The following is a 14,894-nucleotide window of genomic DNA, read 5'->3' as shown; positions in this document are numbered from 1 at the left end:
CAAAGAAGACACAAGATGTTTCTGCTGCTCCCCCTTTGCACAGATCCACAGAGAGCTGGGATTATCCCAAGTCTTGTGTCTCCATTGTGCCATATTCCTAAAGAACCAGCAGCCCATCCCGACGAATATGGTGAGTTATGTGGATGGTTGTCAGCTCCCTTTCCTGCCTAGAAATCCTGAAACTGCTTCTAAATGCTGTTCCCTTCAGCTCTTGGACACCTACTGACACAGAGCTGGGAAAAAAATGCCCTGGCCATGGCTTACAAGGTGAGTTCTGCCAAAGTTAGAGCTCTATCCATCCCTATCCTTTTAATATATCTGTACGTGGAGGTGTGCATGGATGTGTCTTGGATGGAAAGGAAGGAGTGTGCAAACAACGTGACTGACACTTTCACTCTCTGTGTTCATTCCATACTCATGGGTAGAAAGATATTATGGAAATCTTTGCAAGGACAGAGCTTCTGTCCATGGATACAGAGACATCCAAGAGCCCCTGGCACAGACAGACCCTTCTGTCCATGGATACAGAGACATCCAAGAGCCCCTGGCACAGACAGACCCTTCTGTCCATGGATACAGAGACATCCAAGAGCCCCTGGCACAGACAGACATTGCTGTTCTTCAGCCAGTGACAGGATGAGTCCCTGAGACTGGGGCTTGGCCTTCCTCGTGGTGAGGGGCATCAAGGAAGGCTGCAGTGTGATGGAGACTGTGATGGGCTGGGAACTCACTGGGGGAAAGGAGGGAGCAGTTGTGAAGTAAAAGGCAGGTGTGGGGGACAGAACTGTTCAGAGAAGGGCTGAGCTACAGCTTGAGCAAGCTGAAAAATGTCATTTGGGGTCATCCCAGATGGATTTCATTTCAGAAGTTATGGAACAAGTTTAATTTTTGGGGGGTGTCATGTTTTCCCTTGGAGGTGGACACTGCAGACTTGAGCTGCATTGCCAAAATGCTCAAGTCTCTGCTGCAGGTCACAGCGTTTCTTCTTTGGCTGATCCCAGCCCGGTGCTGAGCCCAGCAGAGCCCTGGCAGAGCCCAGAGCAGCCTCAGCATCCGCAGAGCCCGGCTACAAGGAGAGAAAGCAGAAACCGCCCGTCAGCTGAAGGCTCCTGTCCCCTTGTCCCAGCCAGCCGCGGTGCCCAGGCCATGCTGGCCGTGCTCAGAGCTGGGCCCAAAGCTGCCCATCACTGCTGCCTTGGGGAGCAGAGCAGGAGGGCAGGACATGTGCCCAGCCTGCAGCCAGCCACGGCAGATCCAGCCCCTCAGCAGCTGCCCAGAGCGGGATGCTCCTGTGCCCGCTGCCATCTCCCAAAAGCTCTTGTCCCAGCCATGCCAAGGAGATGAGGACCCACCTCACACCATCCGCTGCCACAAGAAAAGCTGGTCCCAAACGATGTCCTCAGTCTTCTCCAAGGGCACGGCCCATCCACGCCACAGCTGGTCCCAAGCACTTCCTGATCCAGACTGGACCCCACCTGGAACGCTTCCTTTAGAAAAACAAACAACAAATTAATGAAAATAGGTTACAGACAAAAAGGGGAAACAAGAAAACTGGTAAAAAATCTTATCTCTGACTGGAGCTTGAGGTAGGCCCAAACCCTACATTCTGGGGAAAAACCCACCCATGGCTGAGGGAAGCCCATGCTTTCTCCCTTTCCCCCTGCACTGTCCCCCAAAATCACGGTGATCCCAAAGCAAAGCAGGGGAGTGGAGCAGCCCAAGCCCTTCCTTGGCTGCACAGCAAAGCAGCCGTGCTCAGGTTCTGGAGTCCCACCTGTGCTCCTGCCATGGGGGTTTGTTTGTGTCGGGCTGGCTGCCCCAGCCCCAGCCCGGGGCACGGTGGGTGCTGGGGGCTGTTGGCAGGGCCAGGATCCCACTCCCATTTCATAACCACCCCAGCCCACGTCCCCAGCCCTGCCAAAAACCAGCTGGGCAGCCACTGAGGAATCAGTTGCATCTGCCCCAGCAAAGGGGAAACCTTTGGTTCCCAGCCAATGCACAAATCTGGGAGCATCCCCCTGGGTCTGGACTTACCTGAAAATTCACTGTGGAGCCTGGCTTTGAAGAAGGTGCCAGAATCAAAGTCCATCATCGCCAGCTCCCACTGGCCAGGTGGAGGAAGAGGTTGTCATCCTTGCTGTTGTCCTCCATGTCTCCAGCAGCAGCAGCAGCAGCCCCACCTGGTACAGCTTCTCCAGGGGCTCCTTCTTCCCTGGGGTGACACCAGGCTGTCAGGGTTCTGCCCAGGGCCCGGCTGTCAGTGAAGCAGGACAGGCAAAACCAGCTCAGATGGTGCCCACCAGTGCTGGGCAGAGCAGCTCAGCTCCAGCACAAGGGCTGTGTGTTCCCATTCCATGACCCCAGTGCAGTGACACAGGCAGGACAAAAAAGTCTGGGTTTCTTTGCTGCTGATTGCCAGGGCATGTGTGGAGCTGTAACTTACCAGGTCCCTGCATCACTGTGCCTGTGGCTCTCTCCCTTCTTCTAGGGCTGATGAATATCCTGCATCCAGGGATCACAGGACAGGTCTTCTAATGAGGGCCTGTCCAAGGAGTTCAGGGATAAACACCACCTGATCAGAATCTGGCAGTCTGGGGAGAGAAACCACAAACCACTGGTCAGTTGGAGAAGGCTCCTGTCTGCTTTGCCCCACTATTCCCGTGCCCAGGCCACGCTGGATGTGCTCAGAGCTGGGCCTAAACTTTCCCATCAATTCTTTGTTTTGGAGGAGAGCAGGAGAGCAGGACATGTGCCACCTCCTCAGCAGCTGCCAGAGCGGGATGCTCACGAGCCCGCTGCTGTCTCCCAACACTGGTGTTCCCCCCGTGCCCAGAGATGAGGATCCACCTTGGGAGAGCCGTTGTGGCAGCGGGAGCTGGCCCCATCTGATGCTCCTGCCCCTCCTGAAAGGGTGCTCCCCGCAGACCATCTCGTGCAGCAGGATGCCCAGGGACCAGACGGTCGCTGCCTCGCCATGGTACCAGCCGAAGTCGTTCCATTCCGGGGGGCTGTATGACGGTGTTCCTATGGAATATGGATGGAGCTCATCAGGGGGATGCTGCTGCTCCCAGAGCCTGGCCCCAGCATCCCTGGGCATGTGGGGGCTGCCCCAGTGGCACACGGGGTGACCTGCTGCCCTCTCACCAGCGCCTGGGACTTGGGTACAAACCTGGGGTTGGAAAAGAAGCCACTGGTGTTGGAAGAGGGCAGCAGAAACCCTGGCAAGGCCTGACCATGACACACAAAGGGAAATACCCACTCAGTGCTGGGGAAAAACCATACCCACATCCTCCCTGCTGGCATTGCCCAAAAAATATCTTGAACCAAGGCAAACCAGGTGAGCAGAGCAGTCCAAGCCCATTCTCACCTGCACACCAAACCAGCAGGTGCACAGGTTCTGGCTCCCCCTCCCTGCTACTCCCATCCACGGGGGTTTTATCAGGCTGGGTGCCCCAGCCCCAGCCCCAGTCTTGGGAGAATCCCTGCTGCCACACCCAGGTTGGGCCAGGAGATGCCAGGACCAGGATCACCACCCCTGTGTGGGCTCACCTGCAAATTGAGTGTAGGCTGTGTCCTGCAGGTAGGTGCCACAGCCGAAGTCAATCAGTTTTGCCTCGCCGGTGTCCAGGTCTACCAAGACGTTCTCAGGTTTGATATCTCGGTGCAGGACCCCGCAGGTGGTGCAGTGCCGCACGGCCGCCAGCACCTGCTGGAACAGCTCCCGCGCCTCTTCCTCGGACAGGAACCTCCGTGCCCGAATGAAACGCCGCAGGTCCTGACACCGCTCCGGGCGCTCCAGCACCATCACGATGGTGCTGGGGAGCTCAAACCATTCCAGCAGCTGCACCACACCGGGGAAGCCTGTGGACACCTTGTCCAGCAGCACTATCTCCAGGGGTGCGCTGGTGCCGTCGGGCTGCGGGAGGAGCACGGTGCCGTCAGTGGGGCTGAGGCCGTGCCAGGGCTCGGGAAGCCCTCAGCCAGCCCGGGATGCTCTGTGCCCTCCGCTGGCCCCACGCCCGCTCTCCCTCCAGGTGTCCTGGCGGCTCCCACCCTGCCGGGCCCCGGCTCATCCCCGCCCGGCACGGCCCGGCTTCTGCCGCTGGCCCCGCTCACTCACCAGCTCGCCCCAGTGCCGGACGCGGTTCCGTGGCACCTTTTTGATGGCCACCTGCAAGCCAAAGGGAACAGCGGATTCAGCTCACCGCCCACCGTGTCCAGCCCCATCCTCCTCCTCCGCCCCCTCCTCCTCCTCCGCCCGCCGCCGGCCCCTCTGCTCACCGGGAGTCCGTCCGAGAGCCGAGTGGCCGCAAAAACTCTGCCAAAGCCGCCGCGCCCCAGCAGTGAACCCACTCGGTAGCGCTGCTGCAGGGCCTGCTGCGCCTTCCCTGGGGAAGAGACGCGGCCGTCAGTGCTCGGCCCGGGGCCAGGAACGGCCCCCGAGCGCTCCCCGAGCTCCCCGGGCCGGGCACCCGCAGGCGTTCCCTCATTGGAACGCGACAGCGGCGGAGCTCGGGCCGGGGAAGCCGCAGCGGAGGCGGCGGCAGCGGCCGCACCGCCTGTGTCCTCCGCGGGCCCCGGGAGGAGCCGGGGCCGGGGCCGGGGCCGGGGCCGGGGCCGGGGCCGGGGCCGGGGCCGGGGCCGGGGCCGGGGCCGGGGTCGGGGTCGGGCCAGGCGGAGCCAAAGGGCGGCAATGCCGCCCCAGCCCCGGCCACTGATGCCCGCCCAGCACAGCCAGAGCCAGGCGAAGAGGAGACCTCGGCGGGATGGGCGGGGCCGGGGCCGGGGCCGGGGCAGCCCCGCCCGGGGCCGGGGGCGGACCGGGGGCATGGCCCGGGCGGGCACGGGGAGAGGGAACTTGAAAGAGGAGGGGACACAGGAAAAGGGAGACCGGGAGAAGATGAGGGACAGTGGGAGAGGGAGAGGAGAGAGAGAGAATTGATAAATTTGCTGCTTTCGCTGCTTCTGCTGCTGCCGCCGCTGCTGCTGCCGCCGCTGCCGCCGCTGCCGCTGCAACTGAAGCACCGGGGCCGTTTGTCCCCGTGTCCGTTTGTCCGTTGCCCGCTCGGCCCCGGCCCGAGCCCCGCGCTCCCCGGGCAGCCCCTGAGCCCGGCCAAACACGGCAACTTTGCCCTGCTGAGCCAAGAGCCAGAGTCTGGACTCCTGCACAGGGGCACAGCAATGCCCTTGGCTGCTGCTGTGCCTTGTCCCTGCTGAGGCTCAGACACCGTCTGAGCACATTCCCTGAATGCAGAATTTGTACCTGAGCCAAGCACTGCACTTGTGTCTCCAGCATTGCTGTCCAAGGAAAACAGGGCAAGGCAAACTGGCTATAGCTCAGGGTATTTTACAGTGTCTAAAACTTGCCAAGTCTCAGATCTTAGAGGTGAGATCCATTTGGAATGAATGGGATGGAGAAACAGCGCAAGATGGAAAAGGGAAAAATAAAAATAGAGAATAGAGAGAAAAAAAATAGAGAAAAATAGAGAAAAACATATTGTTTGTTTCTTTGGATTTTATTTTCATTTCTTAAAAAAGCCGTTTCAATTTTCCCAGAATCTTCTCCCCAGTCCCGTCTGTTCTTTCCAAAAACCTGTCCTGGAGAACAAGGCGCAGCTCCTGTCACAAGATGTGCCCCCAGCTGCAGCTTCTCTTGGCTTCCCACACTGTGAGTGCAGCACAACTCTTGCAGCAAAGCAGGACAAATGTTTGAAGAACTTGACAACTTGTTCTTTCTTTTCCTTGTGCACAGGGGAGTTGTGCCATTGGTGAGGTTTTCATTGTTGCTCTTCTACCCAAAGAAAACATGATGGGCTACCAGGAATTGTTGGGGAATACAAGCCTGGCTGAATGTGGAGAAAGAATCTCCAGAGCCTGCAGCCAGCAGTGGAGAGCTCATCATTCCAACAGCCCCATGGACATCTGGAAAGTGATCTGGAACATGAAGATGGGCTGACAGAGGGAGTTTGTTTCTGTGTTCAGTTGAGATGATTCTACATCTCTTGCAGTGGGAGAAATCAAGAGCACAATCAGTTGATGATAAGCAGCAGAACATGATAAGCTGGAGCTCTCAGTGGGTGAGAGAAAGAATGTGAAAAGGAGAAATGCAGGGAATGACTTGGTGAACTTTGTGTGTAAGAAGGGTCATTTTTTCCTAATAATTCCCAATTCATTCCCTTTGCTTTTATCCTTTTAACAAGGGCAATTGCATCTCAGATTCCCCAGGAAATGAGAACCCTGAGCTTGTGGAGCTGCCTGAAAGGTGCCCTGTTCCTTTTTCTTCTGCTGCTGCTCAGAAGAAACAATGAAGCGAGTTGGAAAGTTCTGGTTTTTCTTTCTCCTGGTGGATTTTTTCATTTGATTTGCCACTGCAGGGGCAATTTCTGTGATGGCCTCTGTCAGTTGATTCTATTCAGCAGCAGCAGCAGCAGCAACAGGGCTGTGTTTGAGCACTGCAAATGTGACCTGTGTGGCTTTAATTCCCCTCGACTTAGTGCTCAGGGACTTGGGAGCATTTTGATCTCTAGTGATCATGATGGCTGAAACAAAAATCCTGAGTTCCCTGTGACAAAGCACAGTGGGTAGCACTGATTGAAAGAGGCAATTGCAGCTGTACCGCTAAAATTCAAGTGGCAAGCAGAAGAGGAGCAGGAGCAGCCGGGATCTACAACTGCCATGACAGATGTAAATTACTTAATTTTGTGGGACTTTTCTGCACTTTTGTGGGATTTTTCTGGATTATTGTGGCATTTTTCTTGAATTTTATGGAATTTCTTGTGGATTTTAGTGCAAATTTGAGGAGATTTTGTGGGATCTTTCTAGAATTTGGTGGGGTTTTGAGAAGATTTCTGCAATTTTGTGGGATTTTTCTGCAATTTTGGGGGATTTTTCTTAGATTTTCTGGGATTTTTCTTAGCTTTTGTGGAAATTTGTGGAGATTTTGTGATATGTTTCTGGAATTACTTAAGGTTTTGAGAAGATTTCGGCAATTTTGAAAAATTTTTCTGGAACTTTATGGGATCTTGATTTTTGTGGGATATTGAGGAGATTTTGTGAAATGTTTCTAGAATTTTGAAGGGTTTTGAGAAGAGAAGAAGAATTTAGTGTGAGATTTTTCATAGATTTTGTGGAATTCTGTGAAGGTTTTGTGAGATTTCGCTGGAATTTTCTCGAATTTTGAGAAAATTCGAAGTTTTTTGTGGGATTTTTCTTGAATTTTGTGGGATTTTGAGGAGACATGAATTATGAGGGATTTTTCTTAGATTTTGTGGAATTTTGTGGGATTTGGAGGAGACATGATGAATTTTGAGGTATTTTTGTTGATTTTGTGGAAATTAGTGGGGATTTTGTGGGATATTACTGGAACTGGGTGGGGTTTTGAGAACCTTTAGGGAATTGAATGGGATTTTTCTGAATTTGGTGAGATTTTTCTTGCATGTTGCTGGATATTGAGGAGATTTTGTGGGAGTTTTGTGGGATTTTGAGGGATTTTGAGGAGACATGAAGTATTTTGAGGTATTTTCTTAGGTTTTGTGGAAATTTGTGGGGGTTTTGTGGGATGTTTCTGCTATTAGTTGGGCTTTTGAGAAGCTTTCTGCAATTTTGTGGGATTTTCCTTGAATTTTGTGGGATTTTGAGGAGACCTGAAGAATTTTGAGGGATTTTTCTTGGATTTTGTGTGAATTTTGTGTAGATTTGGTGGGATGTTTCTGGAATTTGGTGGGGTTTTGAGAACATTTAATGATTTGTGTGGGATTTTTCTGGAATTTGGTGGGATTTTTCTTGCATGTGGCTGGATATTGGTCAGATTTGGAGGGATTTTTGTGGAAGTTTGAGGGATTTTGAGGAGACATGAAGGATTTTAAGGTATTTTCTTAGATTATGTGGAAATTAGTGGGGATTTTGTAGGATGTTTATGGAATTTGGTGGGGTATTGAGAACAATTAATGATTTGTGTGGGATTTTTCTACAATTTTGTGCAATTTTTCTTGAAAGTTTCAGGATATTAGGGAGATTTTGTGGGAGTTTTATGGAATTTTGAGAAATTTGGAGGAGACATGAAGAATTTTGAGGTATTTTCATTGATTTTGTAGAAGTTAGTGGGGATTTGGTGGGATGTTTCTGGAATTTTGCAGGATATTGGGGAGATTTTGAGGGATTTTTGTAGAATTTTGAGAGATTTTGAGAAGACATGAAGGATTTGGTTGGATTTTCTTAGATTCTGTGGAATTTTGTGGGGATTTTGTGGGACGTTTCTGGAATTTGCTGGGGTTTTCAGAACATTTAATGATTTGTGTGGGATTTTTCTGAAATTTGGTGGGATTTTTCTTCAATTTTGTTGAACATTGAAGAGATTTTGTGGAAGTTTTGTGGAATTTTGTGGGATTTGGAGGAGACATGAAGGATTTTGAGGTATTTTCTTAGGTTTTGTGGAAATTAGTGGGGATTTTGTGGGATGTTACTGGAATTGGGTGGGGTTTTGAGAACCTTTAGGGAATTGTATGGGATTTTTCTGAATTTGTTGGGATTTTTCTTGAATTTCGTAGGATATTGAGGCAATTTTGTGGGAGTTTTTTAGAATTTTGAGGGATTTGGAGGAGACACGAAGGATTTGGAGGTATTTTCTTAGGTTTTGTGGAAATTTGTGGGGGTTTTGTGGGATGTTTCTGCGATTTGTTGGGCTTTTGAGATTTCTGCAATTTTGTGGGATTGTTCTGGAATTTTGTGGGATTTTTCTTGAATTTTGTGGGATATTCAGGAGATTTTGTGGGAGTTTTGTGGGATTTTGAGGGATTTTGAGGAGACATAAAGAGTTTTGAGGTATTTTCTTAGATTTTGTGGAAATTTGTGGGGGTTTTGGTGGGATGTTTCTGGAATTTGGTAGGGTTTTGAGAAGATTTCTGCAATTTTGTGGTATTTTTTGGGGGAATTTTTTGGGATTTTGAGGAGACTTGAAGAATTGTGAGGGATTTTTCTTAGATCTTGTGGAAATTAGTTTAGATTTGGTGGGATGTTTCTGGTATTTTGTGGGATTTTTTTGTACTGTTGTGGAATTTTTTGGTATTTTGTGGAGATTTGGTGGGATGTTTCAGGAATTTGCTGGGGTTTTGAGAACATTTAATGATTTGTGTGGGATTTTTGTGGAATTTGGTGGGATTTTTCTTGCATGTTGCTGGATATTGAGCAGATTTGTAGGGATTTTTGTAGAATTTTGCGGGATTTTGAGGAGACATGAAGGATTTTGAGGTATTTTCTTAGATTTTGTGGAAATTAGTGGGGAATTTGTAGTATGTTTCTGGAATTTGCTGGGGTTTTGAGAACAATTAATGATTTGTGTGGGTTTTTTCTACAATTTTGTGGGATTTTTCTTGGATTTTGTGGTATTTTGAGGAGATTTGGTGAGATAATCTGGATTTTTCTGGGGTTTTTCGAACATTTAATGAATTGTATGAGATTTTTCTGAAATTTGGTGGGATTTTTCTTGAATTTTATATGATATTGAAGAGATTTTGAGGAGACATGAAGGATTTTGAGGTATTTTGTTGATTTTGTGGAAATTAGTGGGGATTTTGTGGGATATTACTGGAATTGGGTGGGGTTTTGAGAACCTTTAGGGAATTGAATGGGATTTTTCTGAATTTGGTAGGATTTTTCTTTAATTTGGTCGGATATTGAGGCAATTTTGTGGGAGTTTTTTACAATTTTGAGGGATTTTGAGGAGACATGAAAGATTTTGAGGTATTTTCTTAGATTTTGTGGAAATTTGTGGGGGTTTTGTGGGATGTTTCTGCAATTAGTTGGGCTTTTGAGAAGCTTTCTGCAATTTTGTGGTATTTTTCTGCAATTTGGTGGGATATTGAGGAGACCTGAAGAATTGTGAGGGATTTTTCTTAGATTTTGTGTGAATTTTGTGGAGATTTGGTGGGATGTTTCTGGAATTTGCTGGGGTTTTCAGAACATTTAATGATTTGTGTGGGATTTTCCTGCAATTTGGTGGGATTTTTCTTGAATTTTGTATGATATTGAAGAGATTTTGTGGGAGTTTTGTGGAATTTTGTGGGATTTTGAGGAGACATGAAGAATTTTGAGGTATTTTTGTTGATTTTGTGGAAATTAGTGGGGATTTTGTGGGATATTCCTGGAATTGGGTGGGGTTTTGAGAACCTTTAGGGAATTGAATGGGATTTTTCTGAATTTGGTGAGATTTTTCTTGAATTTGGTAGGATATTGAGGAGATTTTGTGGGAGTTTTTTAGAATTCTGAGGGATTTGGAGGAGACATGAAGGATTTTGAGGTATTTTGGTTGATTTTGTGGAAATTTGTGGGGGTTTTGTGGGATGTTACTGGAATCTGGTGTGGTTTTGAGAAGCTTTCTGGAGTTTTGTTGGAGTTTTTTCTGGAATTTTGTGGGATTTTGAGGAGACATGAAGAATTGTGAGGATGTTTCTTAGATTTTGTGGAACTTTGTGGCGATTTGGTGGGATGTTTCTGCAATTAGTTGGGCTTTTGAGAAGCTTTCTGCAATTTTGTGGGATTGTTCTGGAATTTTGTGGGATTTTTCTTGAATTTTGTGGGGTATTCAGGAGATTTTGTGGGAGTTTTGTGAGATTTTGAGGGATTTTGAGGAGACATAAAGAGTTTTGAGGTATTTTCTTATATTTTGTGGAAATTTGTGGGGATTTTGGTGGGATGTTTCTGGAATTTGTTAGGGTTTTGAGAAGATTTCTGCAATTTTGTGGTATTTTTTTGGGAATTTTTTTGGATTTTGAGGAGATTTGAGGAATTGTGAGGGATTTTTCTTAGATTTTGTGGAAATTAGTTTAGATTTGGTGGGATTTTTCTGGTATTTTGTGGGGTTTTTTTGTGCTGTTGTGGAATTTTTTGGTATTTTGTGGAGATTTGGTGGGATGTTTCTGGAATTTGCTGGGGTTTTGAGAACATTTAATGATTTGTGTGGGATTTTTTTGCAATTTGGTGGGATTTTTCTTGCATGTTGCTGGATATTGAGGAGATTTGGAGGGATTTTTGTAGAATTTTGCGGGATTTTGAGGAGACATGAAGGATTTTGAGGTATTTTCTTAGATTTTGTGGAAATTAGTGGGGATTTTGTTGGGATGTTTCTGGAATTTGGTGGGGTTTTGAGAACAATTAATGATTTGTGTGGGTTTTTTCTACAATTTTGTGGGATTTTTCTTGGATTTTGTGGTAATTTTGTGGAGATTTGGTGGGATGTTTCTGGAATTTGCTGGGGTTTTGAGAACATTTAATGATTTGTGTGGGATTTTTTTGCAATTTGGTGGGATTTTTCTTGAATTTTGTTGAATATTGAAGAGATTTTGTGGAAGTTTTGTAGAATTCTGCGGGATTTTGAGGAGACATGAAGGATTTTGAGGTATTTTCTTAGGTTTTGTGGAAATTTGTGGGGATTTTGTGGGATATTACTGGAATCTGATGGGGTTTTGAGAAGCTTTCTGCAGTTTTGTTGTAGGTTTTCCTGGAATTTTCTGGGGTTTTGAGAACATTTAATGATTTGTGTGGGATTTTTTTGCCATTTGGTGGGATTTTTCTTGGTGATCTCTTTGGTGGAATTTTGTTGAATATTGAAGTGATTTTGTGGGAGTTTTGTGGAATTTTGAGGGATTTTGAGGAGACATGAAGGATTTTGAGGTATTTTCTTAGGTTTTGTGGAAATTAGTGGGGATTTTGTGGGATGTTACTGGAATCTGGTGTGGTTTTGAGAAGCTTTCTGGAGTTTTGTTGGAGTTTTTTCTGGAATTTTGTGGGATTTTGAGGAGACATGAAGAATTGTGAGGATGTTTCTTAGATTTTGTGGAACTTTGTGGCGATTTGGTGGGATGTTTCTGCAATTAGTTGGGCTTTTGAGAAGCTTTCTGCAATTTTGTGGGATTGTTCTGGAATTTTGTGGGATTTTTCTTGAATTTTGTGGGGTATTCAGGAGATTTTGTGGGAGTTTTGTGAGATTTTGAGGGATTTTGAGGAGACATAAAGAGTTTTGAGGTATTTTCTTATATTTTGTGGAAATTTGTGGGGATTTTGGTGGGATGTTTCTGGAATTTGTTAGGGTTTTGAGAAGATTTCTGCAATTTTGTGGTATTTTTTTGGGAATTTTTTTGGATTTTGAGGAGATTTGAGGAATTGTGAGGGATTTTTCTTAGATTTTGTGGAAATTAGTTTAGATTTGGTGGGATTTTTCTGGTATTTTGTGGGGTTTTTTTGTGCTGTTGTGGAATTTTTTGGTATTTTGTGGAGATTTGGTGGGATGTTTCTGGAATTTGCTGGGGTTTTGAGAACATTTAATGATTTGTGTGGGATTTTTTTGCAATTTGGTGGGATTTTTCTTGCATGTTGCTGGATATTGAGGAGATTTGGAGGGATTTTTGTAGAATTTTGCGGGATTTTGAGGAGACATGAAGGATTTTGAGGTATTTTCTTAGATTTTGTGGAAATTAGTGGGGATTTTGTTGGGATGTTTCTGGAATTTGGTGGGGTTTTGAGAACAATTAATGATTTGTGTGGGTTTTTTCTACAATTTTGTGGGATTTTTCTTGGATTTTGTGGTAATTTTGTGGAGATTTGGTGGGATGTTTCTGGAATTTGCTGGGGTTTTGAGAACATTTAATGATTTGTGTGGGATTTTTTTGCAATTTGGTGGGATTTTTCTTGAATTTTGTTGAATATTGAAGAGATTTTGTGGAAGTTTTGTAGAATTCTGCGGGATTTTGAGGAGACATGAAGGATTTTGAGGTATTTTCTTAGGTTTTGTGGAAATTTGTGGGGATTTTGTGGGATATTACTGGAATCTGATGGGGTTTTGAGAAGCTTTCTGCAGTTTTGTTGTAGGTTTTCCTGGAATTTTCTGGGGTTTTGAGAACATTTAATGATTTGTGTGGGATTTTTTTGCCATTTGGTGGGATTTTTCTTGGTGATCTCTTTGGTGGAATTTTGTTGAATATTGAAGTGATTTTGTGGGAGTTTTGTGGAATTTTGAGGGATTTTGAGGAGACATGAAGGATTTTGAGGTATTTTCTTAGGTTTTGTGGAAATTAGTGGGGATTTTGTGGGATGTTACTGGAATCTGGTGTGGTTTTGAGAAGCTTTCTGGAGTTTTGTTGGAGTTTTTTCTGGAATTTTGTGGGATTTTGAGGAGACATGAAGAATTGTGAGGATGTTTCTTAGATTTTGTGGAACTTTGTGGCGATTTGGTGGGATGTTTCTGCAATTAGTTGGGCTTTTGAGAAGCTTTCTGCAATTTTGTGGGATTGTTCTGGAATTTTGTGGGATTTTTCTTGAATTTTGTGGGGTATTCAGGAGATTTTGTGGGAGTTTTGTGAGATTTTGAGGGATTTTGAGGAGACATAAAGAGTTTTGAGGTATTTTCTTATATTTTGTGGAAATTTGTGGGGATTTTGGTGGGATGTTTCTGGAATTTGTTAGGGTTTTGAGAAGATTTCTGCAATTTTGTGGTATTTTTTTGGGAATTTTTTTGGATTTTGAGGAGATTTGAGGAATTGTGAGGGATTTTTCTTAGATTTTGTGGAAATTAGTTTAGATTTGGTGGGATTTTTCTGGTATTTTGTGGGGTTTTTTTGTGCTGTTGTGGAATTTTTTGGTATTTTGTGGAGATTTGGTGGGATGTTTCTGGAATTTGCTGGGGTTTTGAGAACATTTAATGATTTGTGTGGGATTTTTTTGCAATTTGGTGGGATTTTTCTTGCATGTTGCTGGATATTGAGGAGATTTGGAGGGATTTTTGTAGAATTTTGCGGGATTTTGAGGAGACATGAAGGATTTTGAGGTATTTTCTTAGATTTTGTGGAAATTAGTGGGGATTTTGTTGGGATGTTTCTGGAATTTGGTGGGGTTTTGAGAACAATTAATGATTTGTGTGGGTTTTTTCTACAATTTTGTGGGATTTTTCTTGGATTTTGTGGTAATTTTGTGGAGATTTGGTGGGATGTTTCTGGAATTTGCTGGGGTTTTGAGAACATTTAATGATTTGTGTGGGATTTTTTTGCAATTTGGTGGGATTTTTCTTGAATTTTGTTGAATATTGAAGAGATTTTGTGGAAGTTTTGTAGAATTCTGCGGGATTTTGAGGAGACATGAAGGATTTTGAGGTATTTTCTTAGGTTTTGTGGAAATTTGTGGGGATTTTGTGGGATATTACTGGAATCTGATGGGGTTTTGAGAAGCTTTCTGCAGTTTTGTTGTAGGTTTTCCTGGAATTTTCTGGGGTTTTGAGAACATTTAATGATTTGTGTGGGATTTTTTTGCCATTTGGTGGGATTTTTCTTGGTGATCTCTTTGGTGGAATTTTGTTGAATATTGAAGTGATTTTGTGGGAGTTTTGTGGAATTTTGAGGGATTTTGAGGAGACATGAAGGATTTTGAGGTATTTTCTTAGGTTTTGTGGAAATTAGTGGGGATTTTGTGGGATGTTACTGGAATCTGGTGTGGTTTTGAGAAGCTTTCTGGAGTTTTGTTGGAGTTTTTTCTGGAATTTTGTGGGATTTTGAGGAGACATGAAGAATTGTGAGGATGTTTCTTAGATTTTGTGGAACTTTGTGGCGATTTGGTGGGATGTTTCTGCAATTAGTTGGGCTTTTGAGAAGCTTTCTGCAATTTTGTGGGATTGTTCTGGAATTTTGTGGGATTTTTCTTGAATTTTGTGGGGTATTCAGGAGATTTTGTGGGAGTTTTGTGAGATTTTGAGGGATTTTGAGGAGACATAAAGAGTTTTGAGGTATTTTCTTATATTTTGTGGAAATTTGTGGGGATTTTGGTGGGATGTTTCTGGAATTTGTTAGGGTTTTGAGAAGATTTCTGCAATTTTGTGGTATTTTTTTGGGAATTTTTTTGGATTTTGAGGAGAT

The 14,894-nt window shown here is 45.4% G+C and overlaps 1 protein-coding gene and 1 long non-coding RNA gene across 2 annotated transcripts in view; both read right to left on the bottom strand.

Annotated features, from left to right (window-relative positions):
• Nucleotides 1–868: 868 nt before the first annotated feature.
• Nucleotides 869–1,487, bottom strand: LOC147646034 (uncharacterized). The gene is made up of 2 exons (XR_015282008.1): nt 1,353–1,487; nt 869–1,066 (listed from the first exon to the last, which is right to left on the bottom strand). It is a non-coding gene; the product is annotated as an uncharacterized LOC147646034 (long non-coding RNA).
• A 609-nt stretch (nt 1,488–2,096) lies between these two features.
• The window catches only part of LOC147646033 (serine/threonine-protein kinase pim-1-like), a 60,633-nt gene continuing 47,835 nt past the window's right edge, over nt 2,097–14,894 (bottom strand). Inside the window, exons 2-6 of the mRNA XM_086874005.1 lie at nt 4,282–4,455; nt 4,121–4,171; nt 3,550–3,916; nt 2,848–3,024; nt 2,097–2,591 (exon numbers count right to left, since the gene is read on the bottom strand). Of these exons, the coding sequence (XP_086730131.1) occupies nt 2,485–2,591; nt 2,848–3,024; nt 3,550–3,916; nt 4,121–4,171; nt 4,282–4,455 (876 nt within the window). The 3' untranslated portion in view covers nt 2,097–2,484. The remainder of the gene's footprint in view (nt 2,592–2,847; nt 3,025–3,549; nt 3,917–4,120; nt 4,172–4,281; nt 4,456–14,894) is intronic.

This window comes from Cyanistes caeruleus, unplaced genomic scaffold (assembly GCF_971803275.1).
Source record: "Cyanistes caeruleus unplaced genomic scaffold, bCyaCae1.hap1.1 HAP1_SCAFFOLD_131, whole genome shotgun sequence".
Lineage (NCBI taxonomy): Eukaryota > Metazoa > Chordata > Aves > Passeriformes > Paridae > Cyanistes > Cyanistes caeruleus.
The sequence above is the reverse complement of the archived record's forward strand: the minus strand, read 5'-3'. Positions and strand labels throughout refer to the sequence as shown.